General features: G+C 39.9%; 1 protein-coding gene across 1 annotated transcript in view; it reads left to right on the forward strand.

Moving 5' to 3' along the window:
- Window positions 1-24,892, forward strand: part of LOC107574308 (NACHT, LRR and PYD domains-containing protein 3-like) — a 47,269-nt gene that overhangs the window by 18,043 nt on the left and 4,334 nt on the right. Inside the window, exons 12-19 of the mRNA XM_016260752.1 lie at window positions 7,760-7,930; window positions 9,482-9,655; window positions 12,205-12,378; window positions 19,454-19,627; window positions 19,716-19,889; window positions 20,349-20,522; window positions 20,688-20,849; window positions 21,623-21,693. Of these exons, the coding sequence (XP_016116238.1) occupies window positions 7,760-7,930; window positions 9,482-9,655; window positions 12,205-12,378; window positions 19,454-19,627; window positions 19,716-19,889; window positions 20,349-20,522; window positions 20,688-20,849; window positions 21,623-21,686 (1,267 nt within the window). The 3' untranslated portion in view covers window positions 21,687-21,693. The remainder of the gene's footprint in view (window positions 1-7,759; window positions 7,931-9,481; window positions 9,656-12,204; window positions 12,379-19,453; window positions 19,628-19,715; window positions 19,890-20,348; window positions 20,523-20,687; window positions 20,850-21,622; window positions 21,694-24,892) is intronic.

Raw genomic sequence — 24,892 nt, forward strand, 5'->3', positions numbered from 1 at the left:
ATTTTTCTTCTGTTTCCTTCTGTGTACGGCGTGGGTTACTGCCATAACAGTAACCCTCTTCAGTGCTTTAATAAAGTTACAGAGCGACTGAGAACGCCTGGTTTCATTAGTAGCGGAACGCTACATTTGGTGTCAGTAGTGACGGACTTGACGCGAGATCTGAGCATTTACCCACGAGATGGATTAAGGGGCCCGGGCGAAAGTGAAACAAGAGGTGCCGGAGGAGATTGTAAGAGAGAAAGGCGAGTGTTTGTGGACACACGGGCCGGCGGCGGATCCACACTGGGCTCAGAGAGAAGTGGCCAGAATGAGAGACCCTTTCATGCTACAAGCTTCTGAAGCTGGCTTCGCGCCTCCCTTCCCTCCACCCACTGAGTTTGTAAATTAACATAATGGCGCCGAAATTACTGCGCAAGCGCGGGCCGGCCATGACGCACTCTCATGATGACGTGAAGGCACAGAATGTAAACAATCATGGCGGCTCCCAGGCCCGCAGCGAATTCACCAGAGACTGTGACATGTGCGCTATAAAAACACCACAGTTCTCCGTTAAGATGGATTGGAATGCATTCAAAGCCCAATTTGAACTGTTAGCTGATGCTGCAGGTTGGTCTGAAAATCACAAAGCTCCGCAGTTAGCGCTGTCCCTCACTGATGATGCGGTTGCCTGTCTCCTATTATTGAGTCCTGCTGAAAGGAACGATTATAATTCATTGGCTGGGGCTCTTCACAGACGATTTGGACAATGTAGCCAGCCTGTCCTTTTAAGACGCAGACGACAAGGTGAGGCCCTCCGCGGTTTAGCTAATGACATTGAATGTTTATGTAAACGCGCCTATGCTGAAATGCCACTATCAGTCCAGAACGAGCTCGCTAGAGACAGATTTATCCAGGCACTAACTCCAAGAAAACTCTGTGTGCAAACGCAGCTGGATCACCCGACCACACTGAGTGAAGCACTAGACCTGGCTATTGAAAGAGAGATATTGGGGGCAGAAATGGATGCTGATGTAATGATGCCAATAGTGAGAGCTGTGGAAATTACTGAATCGTGCTCAAGAGCACCCGCATGGATGGATAATTCTACAAATGCTGTGACGCTGCGCTCAAGCCGCTCTGCCTCAGAGCCCTGCCCACACTGCCGACCTTCAGTTTGCTGGGGCTGTGGCCAGCCAGGCCATCTGATCAGACAGTGCCCCAGGTTCAGTCAAATGCAGGGAAACGCCCAGGGGTCCGTGTAGATGGGGGGACACGGACCCGTGATAACATTTCCCATCAGTCACCCCTGGCTGAGGTTGAGGAGAACGGGGTTGGACCACGCCCTGCAGAGACTGTTATGATAGTGGGCTGGTCTTATGTGGGAAATTTCAGCCACATTCCCATACTAGTGGCGGGAGTCGCTTGCACGGCCCTTGTTGACACCGGTTCAAATGCAACCCTAGTTCGGCCTGATCTAGTTCCAGTGGGGACAGCTTTGGAGCCAACATCCGCTCGTCTGAAAACTGTGACTGGTGACTTTGCGCCAATAAAAGGGAAAAACTTCCTGTTTGACATAGGAGGTCTGTCTGTGTCATTCCATGCGTGGGTGGCCAAAGTGCAGGACCCATGCATCCTGGGGCTAGATTTTTTAAGGGCCGTTGGTTGTGTGTTGGACCTATGTAGAGACTCACTTACCCTCCCTGATGGACGTTCTGTGCAACTGACCCATCCTGCTCTAAATCTGACCCCAGTGTCCCTACCTGTGTATTCGGCAGACACATCTAAGCATGCCCTTGCTGTGAAAAAAACAGTCTGCGAGCCACCGTCTCACACCGTAGAAGCCCTGCCCATTAGTTCCAATTGCCACAGACAACGCGGTCCTGATTATGATATTGCACCCCCTTTTACCTTGGTCCATTAACACCCACTGGCTATTGTTCAGAGGATGGAATGTGCAATGACGAGAGAGAAACTAGGATCTCAGCTTTGAGGGACATTTGGTCAAAAAACTGTGATGGCTTAAGTGAGCAACAAAAAGTGCTCTCGTGGAGGATTTCAAGGACATTTTTGCTCTCAATGAGAATGAAGTGGGCCTAACTCACTTAGTGCAGCATGTTATTGACACAGGAGATGCCCGTCCGATAAGAGTAAGATCTCGTCGTCTCCCTCTGGCCCGTCAGGAAGCTGCAGATAAGGAATTGGAGGAAATGCTACAGGCGGGTATTGTTGAGCCGTCAGAGAGTCCGTGGACTTCAGCAGTGGTAATGGTGCTGCAGAAAAATAGTTCCAGATGGCGATTCTGCATAGATTATAGGCAGCTCAACAAAGTTACAGAAAAAGATTCATATCCCCTACCTTGAGTAGATGAGACACTTGACTTGGTGGCTAGTTCGTCCTGGTTCTCCACCCTTGACTTGAGGTGCGGATACTGGCAAGTGCCATTGTCTCCTGAGTCTGCTCACAAAACTGCATTCTGTACAAATAAAGGCCTCTGGCAGTTAAAGGTCCTTCTGTTTGGGCTCTGCAACGCTCCCGCCACGTTCGAACGGCTCATGGACAAGGTGTTGAAAGGAGTCCCTCGCCATGAGAGGTGGTGGCATACTTTAGCAGGGTCTTTAACAAGAGTGAGAGGTGCTATTGTGTCACCAGACGTGAGCTCCTTGTGGTAGTAATGGCAGTGAGGCACTTCAAATACTATCTGTGTGGCACACTATTCACGATAAGGACAGACCATGCGGCGCTCCAATGGTTGATGTCCTTTAAGGAGCCTGAAGGTCAACTGGCCCGGTGGCTGGAAGAACTACAGTCCTACAACTTTACAGTAGTGCACAGAGCTGGATCTAGCCACACTAATGCTGATTCCTTGTCACATTGCCCTTGTGCTGCTGAGGGCTGCCGTCACTGTGAAAATAAGGAGACTCGAGAGAAGGAGCTGGGTCAAGAGTATGAGGCAGCACAACCTGCATGTGGGGTACTGAGGGTGGTTGACACACCAGAGTGGCAGTTGCAGCAGGAACAGGATGACGACCTGAGGCCTGTGCTGCGTTGGTTGGGAGCGAAACAGAGACCTGAGTGGGGAGATATTGCAGGGTGCTCGTTGGCCACAAAAGGACTGTGGTCCAAATTCAACACACTGCGGCTCAGCGAAGGAGTGCTCCAGCGGGCATGGAAAGAGCCTGCCACGGGGGAGGACAGATGGCAAGTGGTAGTGTCCAAGGCGTTGAGGGAAGCAGTGCTTACAGCTTGCCATGGAAGTATGAGGACTTGCCATTTCGGGGTGTCCAAAACACTCCACCGTCTTCGCCAAGGGTTCTACTGGGGTTTATTTGTGGACTGTTCAACTGCAACACCCGCTGACTGCAATGATAGAGCTTGGAATAGCCAGGACAATTTTTAATATAACTCCGACTGGATTCGTCTGAAAGAAGAAAGTCATATACACCTAGGAATAGAGATGCTCCAATCCGCCTTTTTCGCCTCCGATACCGATTCCGATACCTAGGGTTCGGTATTGACCGATACCGATCCGATACCAGTGAAGTTTTTTAAATAAATGTATAATTTATATATCTCTGTGTGTGGAACTGATGTGGTGTCTTACCTGAGACCCTCCCTGAGTGAGCTGTCATCAGATGTAGACGAGAATGTCTCCTTAGCGATTGAGGTGTTTTGTTGTTGGATGTAATAAGGAACATAGCAGTCGTCATTTACTCCCGACATCTGAAGTATGTCGGGAGTAAATGACTGAAGCTGAAGACGCAGTGGATTACTTTTGTTTTTGAAGGGAATATGCCCCTGATCTACCTAAATACGTTTATGTTGGCGCAAATCATTCGTAATCCAGCTTCACCTACAGAAGAAGTGAGTATAAGGTTTTTTAATAAATCTTTGCAAATCGCCTTTCCTAATAATGTGCTAGTTAGCAAGTTTCATGATGAATGCGGCTAAAGTTTACCATCTCTCAGAGAGCGGCTCGGAAGAGAGGGGTGGCGTGAGCAGAGCTCATTTGCATTTAAAGTGACATGCAACATGCTTGCTCTGAAAAGAGCTGTTTTTGACAGGGTAAAAAGGGTGTTGTTGTTTTTCACCAAACTATGTTACAGACTTTTCATTAAGACCCTAAAGAATCATATCAACTTGTGGAAAATAGGCATCCGATGACCCCTTTAAAAATGCAAAGATGTAGTCAACGTAATGTAATAATATCAGTTTTACATGCAAATGTTAACATTTGCACAATTTTTTTACTCAAAATAAATAAAAAGAGGGCTGTGTACAGGGGGTCCAGAGGCCAGGAGTGGCCTATAAGGCTCTTCCCTAAGGGCCCCTTGCCCTGGAATGTGATTTCTACTGAGGGAGATCCCCTCCCCTTCATGCGATTTGTGATCCCCATCCATCTCCCACCCCACCCCTTGGGAGTTTTTTTTTTTTTTTATCAAGGGGCTCCTCCTTGTATTTTCTGTGATTTCTACACCCAAGTGACTTTGACAAAGGCCAAGTTGTTATGGCAAGGCGACTGGGTCAGTTTCTGTGAAACTATGCATTTCAACTATCCATGTTAGTGCAAACACCTTAGGAGCAGTGAGTTGTGAACACACACACATTGTGGGCACACACCTGATGCAGGGAGCAGCCATTTGCGGTGGTGCCCGGGTAGCAGCTGGGGATTGGGTGCCTTGCACAAGGCTTTAGGTATTGAGTGTGGAAGCTCAGCTTTAGGTATTGAGTGAGGAAGAGAACGCTGTTCATTAACTCTCAGTATTGATTCACTGTCCATTATTGAGAAACATGTGACCTTCAAGTCTGACTTAACAATTAGGCCACAACTATACCCTCCTGTGCTCTTGTTTTGCTCTCCAATTATGATAATTTGGTAACACTTTAGAAAACTGTTCCATCATTAATTAATGACAACACAAGAACACATGAGTAACGTAATATTAGCACTCTAGTAACTACTAGTAACTAACAAGAAACTCTGATTAATGAATTATTAAGTGATAGTGCTTAGTCGAAAGTGGCAGTTCACTATTAGCTAATCAGTAACTATTATTTTTTCATACCTCCCTAAGAACTACTGTACACAGGTTAATAATTAATATGAATGATACATAATGTATAATTAATTCTAAAGTAAAGGTCATGGTAACCCACTAGTAATGACTCAAGTATTACCAAATTCTTCAGAAGGAATTGCTAATTATTTGGATCAGTATTCTAAAGAGAAGATCATGATAACTCCCTATTAATGACTGAAAGCTTTTGAGAGTTTTGTAAAGTATTGGATGGCAACAATTCAGGTGGTACTACATCATTCAAAAGGAATTTTTGGGATCAGTATTTTAAAGTGAAGATTGTGATAACTCCCTAGTAATTACTGAAGTCATTGTATTGTATTGCTTCATATAATAATTGCTGTTAATCGTGTTCATTTGTTCATCAGTGTTTGATTACGTCTTTAATTGATTTTTCTGTACATTTCTGCCATATGTACATTAACTGACAGTCATCACTGATAAGCTACCACTAAATATTGTAGAAACTTAATTTGCTGTAAAGTTGCTTTGCAACGATTTGTATCGTGAAAAGCGCTATACAAATAAACTTGAATTGAATTGAATTGTAAACTTTTGAGGTCTTCATAAGGTTTTGGTTAGTAATTCGTTTTGCTAGATTTGGTAACACTTAAATCATTACAAGTGGGTTACTGTGATCTTCACTTTAGAATACTGATCCAAATAATTAGTAATTACTTCAGAAGGATGTAGTAACACATGAGTCATTACTATCCAAAACCTTACATATATTCAAAAGCTTACAATGATGTCAGTCAATATTAGGGAGTTAAGATGCTTTTCACTTTAGAATACTGATCCAAGTAGTTAGTAGTTCCTTTAGAAGGATTTGGTCATTTTTGAGTCATTACTAGTGGGTTACCATGATCTTCATTTTAGAATTAATTATACATTATGCATAATTAATATTAATTATGAACATGTATACAGTAGTTCTCCAGGATATATGAAAAATAGCAGTTATTGATTAGCTAATAATGATCTACCAGTTTCATCTGAGCGCTATTACTTAATCGTTAATTAGTTTCTTGTTAGTTAATAGTAGTTACTAGGATGGTGCATTAGTCATTTGTTCCTGTGTAGTTATTCATTAACGATGGAACAGTATTCTAAAGTGTTACCAAATAGTGTTTCAATGTTGCAAACACAATTCAATTCTGCTGTAAAGCAGCTCTGAAAAGAGGACAATAGTAACAGTTTTTCAGTTAAAGTCAGTTCATTGTTGGTTCATTGTTTATTAACTCTGTGAAGTTCATTTATGGAGTGTATATCTGAAGGATTGGAGTCTGTCGAGGAAACATGAGCTCATTGATTATTCCTGACTGCAGTTTCTGTAAGTATTTAGTTCCTGTGTGGGAATGCATTGTAACTTTAGTTTAGTGGAAATCATTTTTCATGTATCAATAGAATGTGACTACAAGAATATTTTCAAATAAAGTTGCACAAAAAGCTGCACCAAAACTATCATAAAGAGTGTTTTAGTGACAAGCTCTCACATCACAGTAATACAGTTGCAAACTTTACATTTATTTTTCTTAAAGTTTCATAATGTTCATCTGATTTATATAACATTTTATTCTTAAAACATGATGAAAATATTTTTGTTTCCTGATTAAAAGAGATTCCTTGAAACTCTGTTACTATAGATAAGACTGTGCTTATACATACTGGGCCTCATTTATAAAATGTTGCGCAGAATCCATCCTAAATTTGATCTTACGATCATCTCTCAGATAGGCTTATATTTCCAAAAACCTGCAGCACTTGGGCAAACAAAAGTGTACGTCTGCTCCGACCCTGACGTGGCGCTAAGCTCTTTTCCACGTCAAAGACCATTTTTATAAATATGAACGTTGCCGTGGATTTTTGCGTACACTCTACGATCAAATCTGTGCGTACGCACGTTTTATAAATGAGGCCCACTGTATTAAATATCCACACATATACCAGCCATATTTTGTCGAAGAGTTTGAGGTTGAGTTTTGTTCTGTTCAGTGATCTTATGTTTTTTGGCTGATGTTAGCAGCATTACATGTGAAGACCGGCTGGGCTGCAGCACATCTATCCACTAACACATGAGCCAAACTCAAAGGGAAAAGACACCACACCGTCGGTGTGTGTTCAGTGTAACGGTGTGCTTGCAGGCCTCTGAGAGACCAGGAGCCTGAACCTGTGACTCATACAAACGAGGTTAATCAATGTCTGTAACTGCACTGAGCTGGCAGCCGGTCAGAAACATCAGCTGATTCTGCATTTGCCTGCCAGTGTTTCTGTATTTGAAGTTTGAAACATGATTTTAGCAGCTACCAGTTTCAACTGAGCGCTATTACTTACTAAATCATTAATCAGAGTTTCTGGTTAGGTAATAGTAGTTACTACAATGTTAATAGTGCATTAGTCCTGTGTAGTTATTCATTAACAAAGGTACAGTATTCTAAAGTGTTACCGATAATTTCGCTGAAGTTGCATGAGATGAAGGTTACTAGATTGAGTGCTGAAATTCTATTCGAATTGTTAATTTCACCAGAGGCCGTTAGAAACTTAATAGCTTAAATACAAGCCAATTGCAAGGTCTGGGGTGGCCAACGATGTAGCTGTGCCCCTGGTTAAAAGTAGCTAGATCTTTTCATTACAAACAAGAACATATTTCGTAATTCAGACATTGAACATCCATTGAACATCCTGCTTCATCTTCCCTTCTTCAGATTTTTGGGTCCTGCTGCTGATGAAGCCTGTCAGTATGTGACTAGAGTTGTAGGTAAACACCCATTATTCCTGAGAGAGTTGAATCTGAGTGGACATAAACTAGGAGACGCACGAGTGAATCAGATCGCTGCTCTACTGCAGGATAAACACTGTCAACTCCACACACTGATGTGAGTATATTATATAATTTAGCATGTTACATGACTACTAGTAATGTTACATAATCAATATTAATTCCTGATTTGAGTCAGGGCAGTTTTTTCTCAGAATTAAAAAGAGATGTAAAGATTGACAATATGTCAAGAAGAACCATTGACTAAGCAATCAGTTTGATTATGAGCAATAAAAATAAAAAGTACATACTTGTAATTAGATTTTATTATATTTTAAAATACTCATAACCACACTACAGTTGTTTGTTTGTTTTTGAGCTTAGAACACTCCTCAAATATGTGATGAATTGGGGGGGGGAAAAACACAGATTTATTTCCTAACAGACTGACACAAAAATAACTTTGGTTTTTTTTGTTTGTTTTTTCCCCCCACAACACAGCTACTCATAACTGCAAGATGTCTAATTTTGGTGCAGCATATTAGTGGTCGACCGATATTGTTTTTTTGACAGCCGATGCCGATATCTTGGAAAGCAGGGTGGCCGATGGCCGATATAATTGAATTTATTTTAATTAATATTTAAGACATTTGAAATTATTTGAAAATGGATTTTAAAATAAATGTGTAAAATAAACACTTATAATTTAGATGACAATGTATTTTTAACAAATAAATAAATATTTAATAAATATACAATTAAAAAGGAAGTAAACACTGTAACCAACAGGGCACTCAGTATTCTGAGAAGTTTGTGTGCATTGGGAATCATGTTTTTAAGGTAACAGTAATTTTACATACAGCGCACAGTGAAAATGACATGAATATGACAGTGGGCAAATGCATAAAGAGCAGCATAATTTGAAATCACAGGTTTAAAGTTTGTCGTTCGCGCGTACATATTCAATTCGCACGGACTGACCGTCACACAGAGAACACGCGATCATGCAGGATAGAAATGCACACGTCACAAGATCTCACAGCTGGATTCGGAAAAGACCTCTACAGCGTATACTATAAAAGTGTGGCAAGAGCATGTGTGACCAGTATGGATTGTTATTTCCTTAAATCTACCTTTTCAAAAACTTGTTTTCTGCTTAAAGATTTTATTTCGTATGTGAACACATTTCCAGTGCAAAGCAGAATCTTGTTTTTAGCATGTTTGAATGCTGATTTGTGAGACTAAAGTGATTTATGACAATATTGAGAAGACAATAACATTTTACAATAAGGTCTCATTCATTAACAATAATGTATTAGCTAACAAACTAATAATGGGCTGTGCATGTTTTGTAGTATTCATTAATCTTTCAAAAATGTTTATTAATAAATTAATTAATTCATTCATTAACGTTGTTCATAAATGCTGTAGACATTGCTCGTCAAATGAAACCTGTGTTGCTGAGTAAAAAGTGAACAACAGACCTAAACTCTTTTGAACAAACCAAGGGTGACTGACACAGAAGAGCCAGTCTTGAAATTGATGTGAACTGATTTCATTTTGAATATAAATAATATTTTGTGGTACTTTGTGGTATTTGAAAATGCTCTTTTAATGCAAATGATCATCATAGATCTGAGACCTATTTGTCTCTCTCTTTTGTATTCAGTCTGCGTATTTGCAGTATTACAGAAGAACAGTGTCTTATCCTGACTTCAGCTCTGAAATCAAACCCATCACACCTGAGAGAACTGGACCTCGGTGGGAATGAACTGGAAGACACAGGAGTAAATCACTTATGTGACATACTGAAGGATTCACACTGTAAACTGGAGAGATTGAGGTCAGTAACATTCACATACAAATGCTTAAAATCGCTTTTGAAGTTTAAACCAAAACATGTAATACTCAGTATCTAGTAAAGAGTCTAAATTCACATTATTTGTTAAAAAAAAAAAAAAAAAAAAAAAAACTTCACTGTAGTATTTTGTGATCTTGTGAATTAAAGGGTTAGTTCACCCAAAAATGAAAATTAGCCCATGACTTACTCACCCTCAAGGCATCCTAGGTGTATATGACTTTCTTCTTTCAGACGAATCCAATCAGAGTTAAATAAAAAATTGTCGGTAACACATTACTTGAAGGGGTGTGCATAAGACTGACATGACACCTTCATAATCATGATATGACACGTCATGAATATGAAGGGGGTTTTATGTATGTTTATGACAACTGTCATTAAGTGTCATTCGCTCAGTTATGTAATTTTTAATGCAAAGATGACATTGTTTGAGATGTCTTTGTTATGGGCTATGGTTAGGGGTAAGGGTAGGGGGTAGGGTTAGGTCAAATAATGTCATATTTGCATTAAAAATGACATAACTGAGCGAATGACACTTAATGACAGTTGTCAAACATGCATAAAACCTCCTTTATATTCATGACATGTCATGATTATGAAGGTGTCATGTCAGTCTTATGCACACCCCTTCAAGTAAAGTGTAACCAAATCGTCTTTGATCTTCCAAGCTGTTTAATGGCAGTCAGCGCGTGTTACAGTTCATCAGTCCAAAAGAAGTTAAATAAAGCATATCCATCCATAATAAAAAAAAGTGCCTCACACGGCTACGGGGGGTGAACAAAGGCCTCCTGTAGCGAATCGATGCGTTTTTGTAAGAAAAATATCTATATTCAGAACGTAATAATCACTTTAATCTAGCTTGTGCCAACAGTTGTAAATGGAAGCAGTTCTGGGCGGATGACGTATGAGGTCGGCTTTACGCATGCGCTGGTGAGTTTCGTGAAAACCAGCGTTTGTTAACAGGAGCAAAGGAAGCAAAAGAAAACCAGTCTCCTCTTGGCTTATATCGAAATCCTCCAATACTATTCTTGACAAATCCTCGATTTGTACTTCTAATTCGTGACCATTGTTTTGTTTTGATCTTTCCCCTGCGCTTCCGCGTTCGTCACTTCTGAGCGGCGCATGCGAAACGCTGACTTCATACGTCATCCGCCCGGAACTGCTTCCGTGTACAACTGTTGGCTCAAGCTAGATTAAAGTGATTATTACGTTTTGAATATGGTTATTTTTCTTACAAAAATGCATCGATTCGCTACAGGAGGCTTTTGTTCACCCCCCGGAGCCGTGTGAGGCACTTTTTTATTATGGATGGATACAATTTATTTCACTTCTTTTGGACTGATGAACTGCAACACCCACTGACTGCCATTAAACAGCTTGGAAGATCAAAGACAATTTTTTATATAACTCCGATTGGATTCGTCTGAAATAAGAAAGTCATATACACCTAGGATGCCTTGAGGGTGAGTAATTCATAGGGTAATTTTCATTTTTGGGTGAACTAACCCTTTAAATATGATGATCTTCCTTTTGTCCGTTTTTTTGTTTTGTTTTCTTTCATTTTCTGTCTTTCTCCCAATGTACAGTGGGGAAAAAAAGTATTTAGTCAGCCACCAATTGTGCAAGTTCTCCCACTTAAAAAGATGAGAGAGGCCTGTAATTTTCATCATAGGTATACCTCAACTATGAGAGAAAAAATGAGAAAAAAAAATCCAGAAAATCACATTGTAGGATTTTTAAAGAATTTATTTGCAAATTATAGATTCTGTTACATAACAGATGAAGGTTGTTCTGCTGTGACTTCAGCTCTGAAATCAAACCCATCACACCTGAGAGAGCTGGACCTGAGTATGAATGAAATGGGAGACTCTGGATTTGAAACCCTCAGTGACCTACTGATGAACCCACAATGCAAACTGGAAAAACTAGAGTTAGTATCATTATACTGTAAAAAGTCATATTTAAAAAAAAAAAGAAGAAACAACAGCTTCTAGCATACTGAACTAGTGTGATACATTTGAACCTAACACAGACTATGAGAAGTACAGACTAAATGACAGAAACTCTTCACTAAGATGTACATTATTAATTTGAGTCATTGTTCTTTCTCTTTATGTAATCAGTCTGTGGAGATGCAGAATTACAGAAGAACAGTTTCTCATCCTGATTTCAGCTCTGAAATTAAACCCATCGCACCTGAGAGAACTGGACCTGACTGAGAATCAAATGAGAAGCACAGGAGTGAATCACTTGTGTGAAATACTGAAGGATTCACACTGTAAACTGGAGAGATTGAGGTCAGTAACATTCACATACAATAATCAAAATGATTAAAGTCACTTTAACAGTTTAAACCAATAAATCTTATATTCGGTGTCTTGTGAAAATGCTAAATTCACATTATATGTATGTATGTATTTATTTATTTATTTATACATACTCCAGTATTTTGTGATATGGTGAAAAAGATCAAAGAGCAAAATAAAGGGTTTCTTCTATTATTTTTCATATCTCCTTTTCTCTCATTGTAGGTTAAGATACTGTGATATGACAGACGAAGACTGTTTTCATCTGACTTCAGCTCTGAATTCAAACCCATCACATTTGAGAGAGCTGGACCTAAGTTTGAATGAATTAGGAGACTCTGGATTTGAAAACCTCAGTGATCTGCTGATGAACCCACAATGCAATTTGACAAAACTACTGTTAGTATGAATATACTGTGCTAACTGTACTAACACACAATTCAAATTAGGAGTCTAACTAGCAGTGCTGGATAGTAACTGATTACATGTAATCTGGAATACATAATCAGATTCCAAAAATTTATGTAATTAAATTACAGGTGCATCTCAATAAATTAGAATGTTGTGGAAAAGTTCATTTATTTCAGTAATTCAATTCAATTTGTGAAACTCGTGTATTAAATAAATTCAATGCATACAGACTGAAGTAGTTTAAGTCTTTGGTTCTTTTAATTGTGGTGATTTTTACTCACATTTAACAAAAACCCACCAATTCACTATCTGAACAAATTAGAATATGGTGACATGCCAATCAGCTAATCAACTCAAAACACCTGCAAAGGTTTCCTGAGCCTTCAAAATGGTCTCTCAGTTTGGTTCACTAAAATGCTCATAGTCAGATAACAGTGTTTATAGACTATACAATTTTTGTATAGTATACAGACTATACTACATGATCACATACTGTACTATTTACACACTGGCAGTAAATTATTCATAATGTATTGATTTGCACTATTTCTACTATTTTCTTTCTTACATTTTCCTTTCTAAAAAATTCTACCGCTTATATATAGGACAGTCTTTCAGTTTTATGGAACTGCACACACCAGCCAATGGGTTAGATGACTAGAAGTAATATTTTTCAAAATCTACTCTGTAGTGCACTGGCAACCAGTGCAGGGAACATAAAACAGGAATGATATGGTTCTGTTTTTGAGCACCAGTCAGGAGCAGAGGCGGACAGTAGTGAAGTATTTTTACTCTGTTGTAAAAGTACTTTTCAGGTGTCTGTACTTTATCAGTGTTTTTCTTTACTTCACAACATTCCAAAGCATAATATTGTGCTTTTTACTGCACTACATTTCATATTAAATATCATTTAATACTTAATTACATTAGAAATCTATTACTTTCTTTTACTCAAGTAAAAGTAATTCAAAGATTTACTTGAGTACAAGAAAGTACTAAATTTTTAATGTTCTTAAGTATTAAAGGTAAAACAAACAACAACTTTTATTTATGAAATGAAGTGCAGTAAAAAGTATGACATTATGCTTTGGAATGTAGTGAAGTAAATTTTTCCAAAGAAAAAAACTCTGATAAACTACAGATACTTTCTAAATTTACTTGAGTAAAGTAAAAATACTGTCCGCCTCTGGTCAGGAGTCTAGCTGCCGCATTTTGGTTATTCTGACCAATAATCAGAATAAACTTAATCACAGTAAGATGTTTACATGACAAAAGCAAACCTCATCACTCCAGTTTACATGCAATTTTCATTATTCTGATTATTTCACAAAGAAGTGTAGTTATGGTCATTATTCACAAACTCCACAACACACAAAACTCCAGCGCTTAGAGTGGTAAGGAGACGCTTTTACTCACCTCTGATTGGCCATTGCATTCAGAAAAGAACAGATATGTCTGTGATTGGTTCCATTGCTCAACGCTGCAAAAACACATTGTAAATAGAAACCTTTGAAGCTAAGCACATACACAAATTTGCTTTGGAGCTTTTGTCAAAACTGTTTTGCCAATATCCTGTTATTACAGCCTCAACTGAGAGTGCTTTTGTTTTCGTTTGAGGGTGCTTGGAATCTCTATCATTTCTGTATAGTCAGGACTGCTTCAGAATAATGTCACAGAGTTCAGTCAAGAAGTTGTGAGAACAATACATGACATCCGTGTATGTATGAGCACATGCACACTTTGGTCAGAGTTATAATAATGTGATTGCCTGTTTATTGCGATTAAAATTGGCTTACACCACATAGTTTAATGCAATTATGGCTACTACAATTATTAGCATAATCCAGGTTTAAATAAGAGCAGCATGATCTACCGTATCAAATGCAGCAGTTGTATCAAAGCACCCTCAAATGAAATCAATAGCACCCTCAGGTAAAGCTGTAATAATGGCATTTAATTGCAGATTTGGCAAACTATCCAGTGCGTTATGGTTTTGCTCTCGAGATCGTTTTCTATTTCAACATGTTTTTGCAGCGTTGAGCAATGTAGCCAATCACAGACATATCTGTTGATTTCTTGAACGCAACAGCCACTCAGAGGTGTTATTATAGAATGATAATAGTCATTATAGGTGAGATGTAAATAAGAGATTCATTGTGCCGCATAAAGAGCTTCATTGATTATAATGTAACTTTGTGAGGTCACGATTAACTAAGATGAGTGCTTTTTATTTATTATAAAGGGATGGCAATGTACATTACAAAAAATTTAAAGTTTTATATATGTATATGTATATAAATGTTCACATCAACTCTAAGAAAGGATATTTTCGTGGCCACAGAAAATATCTTTCCTACCGTATTGATGCATTAAAGCATGTAGCTGGATCAAAATCGTAAAGGGACATTATTCACAAGGCAGAACCAGGAACTCATATAATTTGTGCACAAAATGTTTTATTAACTAAACACTAACACACATAACTAATCTAAACAAACAAACATACAATCACTCATACATGGGGAAAGGGCAGATAAGACTTGATGGATGAAACCATCAGGAAATCCAAAGAATGAAGCTATGAAAAGAGTCAGTTAACCACCTGAGTAAAACCATCAGCACCGTTTATAACGGGGTCTATAGCTTATACTAAACCTCTGTTTCGTTTAGTTAAATGTACGATACTTGAATTGCCTTGGTCGTCGAAGATTGTCCGGATGCAGTCTCGGGTGAAAGTCTTGATGGTTTCAAGGTTTTGGACTTGCGATCACGTTCTCCCGGGTTTGAAGAGTGATTGAGCTCCGAAGATGTCCTGAATCGATGGTGATTGGGAGTTTCTTCCCAGGTAGAAAGTGAAGAAGAGCTAAGACAGACATGAGCTGAGATCCTAGGATTTTGGTAAATGAAAAGTCAAGGCTGAGGCCTGGCATAAACTTAGGGTGTCCTTAGAACACATCTAGCTCAGTATCCCCATCTTCTCAGAATCTAAAAAAAGAAGCTAGACTGCCAGTGGATCGCTGATGTGTTTGCCTATATCTTCTATCAAATGGAGCTTTTCCACTGCGTGGTACGACTCAGCTCGGTACGGCTCAGTACGGTACGGCACGGTTCGGCTCGGCACGGTTTGCGTTTCCACAGCAGTTCAGTACCGCTTTAGAGTGGGCGGGATTATTCATATGTCGTTATAGTTGCACCTCCTCTACTGCTGCGACTCCTAAAAAAATGTTTTCATTCCGCATCGCCCCATCAAGCTCTCGCTGGATCCGCTCCTCTGCTATCAACAGACAACAAAACTTTTTGGTTAAAAAAAAGGTGCGCTCATTCAGAACAGTTGCGTTCGATCCTTCACTAGCTGTGCTGATTTAAATCTAGCGGTTCTTTTGTGTTTGTGTCGCAAGTTCAGTGGTAATGACGATTCTCTCCGGCCAATCCGTGATCAGCAGAGTTTACACGTCACGTTTTGGTAACGGTACGGTTCGTTTGGAACCCCAACCGAAGTGGTACTAAAAAAAGTACCAGGTACTGTACCCAGTGGAAAACCCCCCAAAAGTGAAACGTACCGAGCCGTACCGTGCCATACCATGCAGTGGAAAAGCGCCAAAAGTCACACCTCTGTGGGGTCAAAGAGCCAATGGTGTCTTGAACTTTTGGAGGGAAAGTTTACGACTCTTTGTCTCCAAGCATGGTATTTTGCATATGTAATTCGATGGAGTGGAGTGTTGATGCAAAAACTAGTAAAGATTCTTAGAACATTAATATGTTGCACAGGTATCAACATGTAATATACACACTCATTTAGATCATCAAAATGTGAACTCGTAGATACAAAATATGGTGTAGGTGAGGTTATATTAACTCAGTAGTACTCAAACTTTTTTGGTCGCGCCACCCTTTAAACTTATAAAAAAAAATCTGCCGCCCCCCCCTCTTCCCGAATCCCCATCCCACCTCAAGACTACTGTGACGAGAGGGGAGGTGCCGAGAGCCGTGGGAACGGAGCGAGGCCGGTGGAGTAATTGCTAATGAGCGACACCTGCGCCACTCACCGGTCTCGGAGTCTCACGGAGGAGCTCCGGAAGGATAAAAAGGAGGAGTGACGACAGTGAAAGACGAGAGAGGACCAGGCCTGGAGTTTATTTTGTGTTTTGGTTTTGTTTGTGCGTGACAGTCGTCCGCGAGGGGCTGTCGCGCTATTTTGTGTTTGTTTTATTATTAAAGTTTTCTTTGAGCGACCAGGAGCCGAAGGCCAGTTTGCCCTTGCACAGAGCTCCCCAATCTGTGTTGGATGCATCTGTCGAGACAACCTTCCTTCTGTAAATAATGCCCATGGTTACGCCCTGCTTGAACCACTGGGTTTTCTTCCAAGGGCTAGAGCTGTCACACAGGCATGGCTCAACTTGATACATTGGCGTCTGTGATACCACACATGGGGCGGAACTTGTGGTTTCAGCTAACACTGAAGGGGCCTTATGCAAAGCAGGCCCAGCTGTAGTACTGGTGACGCAAAGGCCATGAGGCCTAGCATTCTCTGAATGTCTTGATGGGGCGAGAGGCTCCAACTCTGAAGAAGGCCGCGAGCTGTTGTATGGCCAAAGCACATTCTGGTGCGACTATCAACCTCATATGGACTGAGTCGAATACTGCTCCCAGGAACGAGGCCTGTTGGCTGGGAGACAGTGAGTTCTTGGCAAAGTTGACCCTGAGTCCCAGGCACTCTAAGTGGCTGAGAAGGAGGGATCTGTGGGATATTAGCTTGGCCTCTGACTGTGCTAAGATGAGCCAGTTGTCGAGGTAGTTCAGAATGCGGACTCCCTTCTGTCTCAGAGGGGAGAGCCCCACATCCATGCACTTCATAAAAGTGCGAGGAGCCAGGGACAGTCCGAAATGCAGGACCGTGTATTGATATGCCACTCCCTCTAAGGCAGGGGTGCCCAACCCTGCTCCTGGCGATCGACTGTCCTGCAAAGTTTAGCTCCAACTCTAATCAAAGACACTTGCCTTTAATGTTTAAGTGATCCTGAAGACCCTAATTAGTTGCTTCAGGTGTGTTTGATTAGGGTTGGAGCTGAACTTTACAGGACAGTCGATCACCAGGAGCAGGGTTGGGCACCCCTGCTCTAAGGCGAATCTCAAGAATCGTCTGTGATGGGGGGCTACCTGGATATGAAAGTAAGCATCTTTCAGATCCAGAGAAAAGAACCAGCCCCCTGGGCGTATTTGCAAGAGGATCGGTTTCAACGTGGTCATCCTGAACGGCCATTTCATGAGGGTGCGGTTTAGGTGCCCAAGATCGAGGATGGGCCGGAGGCCACCATACTTTTTGGGGACGAGGATGTAACGGCTGTAGAAGCCTGACTCACTCTTGAGCTGGAGGAACTGTTTCTTCTTTGGCCAGCAAATTCTTCACCTCGGTGCGTAGTACATGGGCGTCCTTGATCTGCACTAAGGTGGGAACCACACCGCTGAATCGCGGTGGTCTTTGAGCGAACTGAATAACCTTGTTTTATAATCCCCAAAACCCAGTCTGACACTCTGGGGATGGCCTGCCAGGCCTCTGCCCGTGTGGCGGGTGGTTGGATTGGTTTGGGTGGCGGGTCGCCGTGAGGGGACTTGACACTCGTGATAAGTGGAAGAGGAAAGTTCTCTTTTTGAAAATGTTTGTGTTTTATTTTTTCCGCTGTCGCAGCGGCTGTTTGTGAGTGCTTTTATCACGGGCCCAGTACTCACAACAGTTTTTGTAACAAACACACTGCCACTGGCACCCGGAACTGAACGGAGTGCTTGGGGGCATAACAGAAGGCGCTTGGGGGGTGGTCCGGTGATGACAAGAATTTGCCCCCCTCTTCCTGTCTAGATTATCAGGACAACGCCTGAGGTGCAAGATCCAGTGCTATCTTGGGCCAGGGTCCTTGGCGCTTAGGAAAAGGTTAGCGTCTGGCCGAGCTACGAGTGGGATCCTCCGACGTAGACCACTCCAATCCCAGCTCCTCCTCCGCTTTAGAGAGGACGCAAAAAAGTTCGGCATCCATCCCTGTTTTGGCATCGCTGGAATCCACAGATGTCAAAGGGGCGGGGTCGACAGTCGAGCCCGACATCTCCTCTGTGTCTGATGCAGTTAGAGACATGCTGTCCTCTAACAGCTCATCCTTAATTCCACCAAATGAAACCATGTTGCTCACATCAGCCAAGGGACGCTGTTCCAGGTGTTCAAAGAGGACGGGAGATTCATCTCTACGTGGCGAGGGCGAGGCACGCGGGGTCTGAGCCGGCATGTGCTCGCTCACACCCGAGCGCTGAACCACTCTGGCCCGCTGTTTTTTCCTCACAGGTCCCTGGGAGGAAGAAAACGGGAGGGCGCGAGGGGCGGAGTCACTCTGAAAAGAAAGCGATCCGAGCGTGCAGAGAGGCGAGACTCATGTTCACGCAGTGCGAACATTCCATCTCGGTCAGAGCGGCTTCTGTGTGGGATTTTCCCTGGCAGGAGACACACTCTGAGTGGCCGTCATCAGCGTGCAGCGAACTCCTGCATAAACTGCAATGACGGCGCGGCATTTGAAACAACGCCACAAGCTCTTTTAGAGGAATTCGCTATTTTAGGCTCGCCGGATGGCGGCAGGTGTGCCGGACACTGAAGACTGCTCAGAGAACAGGTGGGAACAGCAGAGAAGCACAGGTGAGTTAGCTCTTTTTCCGCAGCGAGGCGTGTCAATGGCGAGCGGCTTCAAAGTCCGTAGATCAGCGAAGAGAAGATTGTTGTTGCTGAAGGAGAATAGATCTGAGATCCTATGGCGTAATGCCCGCTTATATAGCCAGATGGCCCAGTCCATTCTGGCAGGCTTCGTCGCCATTGGTTCATTTTTGATTTACTGCAGTTTTTTCCCCATAGCGTCTAGCGACGCAGTAGTACAAGTGAAAGTATCGATAGGGAACCACAGTTTTCAGACCAGAGAACTAGTGTGACACAGTTAAACAAAAACTACAGACAAAATGACTACTGTAGCTCTTCAAGCTCTTCAAAGTCAACATGGATCTGATTCATTGTCTTTTCTCTTTCTGTCTTAAGTCTGAGTAGATGCAGTTTTACAGAAGATCAGAGTTTCATCCTGACTTCAGCTCTGAAATCCATCTCATCACACCTGAGAGAGCTGGACGTCAGTGAGAATAAAATGTACAACACAGGAGTGTATCAATTACGTGATATACTGAAGGATTCACAATGTAACCTGGAGAGGATGAGGTGAGGAACATTCACACACAAGAAAGAGAAAAGTGTTTTGGTATTTGAATGGTACAGAATGAATATTTTGTCTCTTAACTCATTGTAGGTTGAGATGCTGTGATTTGACAGATGAAGGTTGTTCTGCCCTGACTTCAGCTCTGAAATCAAACCCATCACACCTGAGAGAGCTGGACCTGAGTATGAATGAACTAGGAGTTTCTGGAGTTGAAAACATCTGTGATCTACTGATGAACCCACAATGCAAGCTGGAGAAACTATAGTTAGTACCATTATACTACCATTGTACAGCAGTTACAGTTTGATTAAAGTTTAATATTTTTTGTTTAAGACAACAGACTCGAGGCACATACTTTATAGCACCTCATCTTCTCCATCTGAAGAAAGATTTATAAATACTGTTAGATAATGGATTTGTATGTGTATCAGTAGAAAGAGCATTAGACTTTGAAACAATTTATTAGATGTTTCTAGACTAATCTATTATTTTAATCTACAATGAAAAATTGAAAAATGTGTCCAACTGAAGATACTTTATACTTAGATTGAAACTAGTATCCTCAAGTGTTCATTTTTTGGTTTGTGATCATACAATAAATTTTCCATGTATTTGCTTGTCTATTAGTGACTTTATGGCATTTACTCATGATGTGTTTAATTCACACTCACTCAGGAATTTAACATGAATATGATTCATTGTCTTTTCTCTTTCTGTCTTCAGTCTGCGTGGATGTAGCATTACAGAGGAACAGTGTCTCATCCTGACTTCAGCTCTGAAATTAAACCCATCACACCTGAGAGAGCTGGACCTGAGTATGAATAAAATAAAAAACACAGGAGTGAATCACTTGTGTAATGTATTGAAGGATTCACACTGTAAACTGGAGAGATTGAGGTCAGTAACATTCACATATAAAAATCTAAATACTTAAAATCACTTCAACAGTCAAGACTTTATACACGGTCTTGAAGAGTCTGAGAACATATTTGTGTAATTCTTTACCTAAATGATTTGTTTGTAAAATAATTTTTTCCTGTTATTCTGTTTGTCTCTTTCTAGTCTAAATGACTGTGCCATTACAGATGTTTCTTCTTTAACTCAGTCTTTGACAAACAAAAAAGCACTGCAGTTTTTAAAAGAACTTGATCTGAAAAACAATAACATTCAAGACTCAGAGAAGCAGCTCATTGATGTGCTGCGAGACTCAAACTGTAAATTGAGGTGAGTAAATGTCTTTCTGTGGTATTAAAGAAAGCTTCATTTACATATAATCTTGGACTGACAGCCATCCAGCATCACATGATCAATGTCTCTCATCTGTCCTGTTTTGAATTTGACAAGCAACGCGTCACATTTCGTCACACTTACTTTAATTTCGGTTTTACTTAGACTACTACAAACATGTTTAAACTAGAGGACAACAGCTTTAACTCGTGAAAATTTCAGTCAAAGGTTTTGTTGTAATCCAGAATCTGTATTTGCTCCTTTTCATCAGTCACATAAACCATATACTCATCAGCATGTGTTTCTCCTTCACAGTGACTCGATAGGAGTTACAGGTTCTTCTGCAGTCACACTAACATATGAACGTAATTCATGTTTTAAATTGTTTAAAAATATAGTTTTTTTTATATATATACAGTGGGTACGGAAAGTATTCAGACCCCCTTAAATTTTTCCCTCTTTGTTATATTGCAGCCATTTGCTAAAATCATTTAAGTAAATTTTTTTCCTCATTAATGTACACACAGCACCCCATATTGACAGAAAAACACAGAATTGTTGACATTTTTGCAGATTTATTAAAAAAGTACCCACTGTATATCTATGCAAGATCATGTAAAATCAGTAATTAGTCTGATTACAGGAATTTAATATAAGAAATTAATATAATATTTTTATTCTAAATAAATAAATTGTCTAATATAGTAACTAATTTGCACTTTTTTTTCTGCTGAACACCGACTATTTTTTCTTCTGGTTTCATCTGACAGACTAGAGAGAGATTGCTTGTTTCCCAGGTGGATGTCGACCAGGACCAGTAACGAGGACCAGTAATGATCAGGTGAGGATCCACAGAAGAGTCTCACTGCTGTGTCTATGAAGATTAATAAATGTGTGATGTGATGTCTGGATTTCCGAATATAAAATGAGTGTTATATATAAAAAATATTCTCAACTGAGAGTATCTGCACAAGACAATGAAAATCTATCTTTGTAGCAGTTTTAGTATTTATACAGACATGCATTTATTTGATAGCAAATTTAAACAGCCTCATATAGTATTACTTTAACAAATGACATTTTATTTACTTGCATACAGTTTATAGAAAATGCTCAGACTTTTGAATTAATCAGCATTATTGGAAACACACCATATTGGACTAATTTGAGACTTTTCAATCATTTCTGTGATTTAAACAATTACCCACATGTCTGGTGCAGAGCTCTTCCAGCCCAGTTCTTTCTCTAGAAACAGACACTACCTCAGTGTTTGATGTGAGAAAATGTTATATTAATTCACCTTTATAGGGTAAGAGGGCCATCAGTGTCTGTTAAGACTGGGCAGAGTGGAGCTCAATGGTTTCGTAAGCCTGGTTAAGCCAGATCAGGTGAAGGCTGACTTGTTTCTATTTTCTTGATGTATCCAGTAAATCAAAAGGAGTAGGGTTTCTGCAGCCTGTATCTCCAAATTGATGCCTAAACCTTACATTTACCTCATGAAACATCATGAGTCCCTTTACACAATATCTGCCTTGAACAGGGAAAGTGACCAGAGTAGTTTGCATCAGAGTTTGTGAGCAACTCTCTGTAGAAAGAATTGATATTTTCCCAGGGAACCATTCAGCTGGGAGTGAAGTTTTTCCATGCCCAGCTGTGATAGATCTGCCAGTGGTTGATAACACGATGGACCTGACTTTAAAATCTCCTAATGTCCACCCTCAGGCTGAATAATATGGAAGCATATGCAAAAGGTAGCAAAATTCATTTTGAAATGTAATTTGCAAAATGGCAATGCAATATGTAAAATGGCAATGCATTTCTTTATTTAAATGTACATTTTCCCATACATATGTGCAACGTTTAGTGCAAAATGAAAATTAATTTATATAATTTACATTTGCCATTTCCTACACTAGTTTTAATATGTAAATTAAAAACATATTTTAATGCTTTATAAGTTGCAAAATGAAAATGTATTACCCAAATTGATTAGATGTTTAAAGTCTTAGCAAAAACTAGTAAAATTATCGCTTAAATGCCATTTTTCCTAAATGCATTTAGACTTACGGGTAGGACACTTGGGATTGCATTTTCATCGTGATACCGCGTGATAATTATAGTAAAATGAGGCGTGAATGCATTCTGAGCCAAATATACAGCAAAAGGGTAGCAAAAATGGTGATTTAAATGTCTTTTATTTTTCTTAAATGCATCGACACTTACTTAATTGGTTTGAATTGCATTTTCATTAAAGCTGCTGTCCGTAAGTTTTGCCTCTTTGACGCCATCTCTGTTTGAAAACCTGCAATTGCAGCTGTTTGTGGAATTATCTTCCTTGCGTGGGTTGTGCTCAGGCACGGCTCCAGCGAGGATGAATCTAATGTTTTGAGGAGTATGTGTGGCAGTCAGTAACCGCACCAGTGTGGATATTTACTGTACTTCGGAATCACAGATTCTAGCCTACATCTTTGAATACATGACCCAAATAAGAATTTTCACCGGATATTGTTATCTGAACAAGTAAGTAACAAGTCTGCCACGTTTGTTCTGACCAACTGAAGAAAAAAGCATTACAATAAATTGCGCTACTAATGGTGATTAAATCTAACAATCACTTAGCTCATATCACATCAAACCATGCAAATTATTATTATTGTTATACTTTTTTCTCAAATTGTTAGTCACCATGAAATCAAAATTTAAAATTCTTATTTTTTAATGGAATACTGTAGTGTTTATTATAAATAATTTATCCGTGCACTTATTTTTTTTAAATGCATGTGCCCTCGTAATCTTAAAGGGGTGCTATTATGTTTTTTCACTTTTTCAACTTTAGTTAGTCTGTAATGTTGCTGTTTGAGCATAAAAAAGATCTACAAAGTTACAAAGCTCAAAGTCCAATTCAAAAGGAGATATTTTATTTAACCACTTATTCTCTGGGGCGTTTTTGGTATTTTCGCCTAAATTTTTCATACTCAAATTCAAATGTTTACCCTACACACATACAATGGAGGAAATGAAAAAAAAAATGGTTTGATTGTAAAGAAAACCCTTTCTTTACAATCAAGCCCTTACAAAATATGAGTGTAATTCTTTATAAATAACATTATATATTTTTCAAATAGTACAATAAACACAAAAAAAACATAGGCACTTTTGGAGTTTTAAAACAAGTTGTTTTTTTGAAATTCTGTAATTCAGGTTCTATTTGGCACAACTCTCTGCAATTTACTTTGTTTGATGCCACTACATGCCAAAAAGTACCAGAAAAAAGAATCTTTCAAATAACAGCTTCTAAACAGGAGTTACTACATTATTTGTGAAGCGAGTGAAATTGTCAATTTTTGCATCTAAATGTGTCATGGTGAGTTTCCTTTGCAAAAACAGGCTTTATAAAACACATTAACCCCACATTCCTATTGTACTCTGTGCCATAAGCCCTTTAATTGATTACTGATTGAATTATGTTTCATTTTTATGTTTTTCTAAGTAGTAATATACAAAATGGCACAAGCGAATTGGACCAAATTTCACATATTGTGTTATTCTACAATCTGTTGAATTATTTCAGGATGCACAAGACTGTCTACATTATGAAATATATCTGGTCTATCACAATCTAAAATAGAATCCATATCCTCCAGCTTTATATCATTCCATTTATGTGCATTCTGAATTGGGATACTGATTCAGAGCATCTCTCACCTCATCAGTTGACTCACTCCTGTATCCAGCATCTCTCCATGACATCACTGTATCATCCGTGGTCCAGAGCGGACCTAATTTGCTATCCGGCAGCTAGCTATAATATTCAGAGCGTCAAACAAACACATATTAATTCATCCATGCACCACTGTAATAATTCATGTATATTTACTGTATATTCACTGAAATGCATAATATACTGTACTTTTCGGTCAAAAAACAGTGTATCATAATGCTAGCTGTGCTATCAAGTTTCCAAACAGCTATTCTATTATAAACACGCTCACAAATACGCTCGTATAGCCTAAAGCCTGGCTCACACTACAGGAGTTTTA

This window comes from Sinocyclocheilus grahami, unplaced genomic scaffold (genome assembly GCF_001515645.1).
Source record: "Sinocyclocheilus grahami isolate Dianchi unplaced genomic scaffold, SAMN03320097.WGS_v1.1 scaffold2178.1, whole genome shotgun sequence".
NCBI lineage: Eukaryota > Metazoa > Chordata > Actinopteri > Cypriniformes > Cyprinidae > Sinocyclocheilus > Sinocyclocheilus grahami.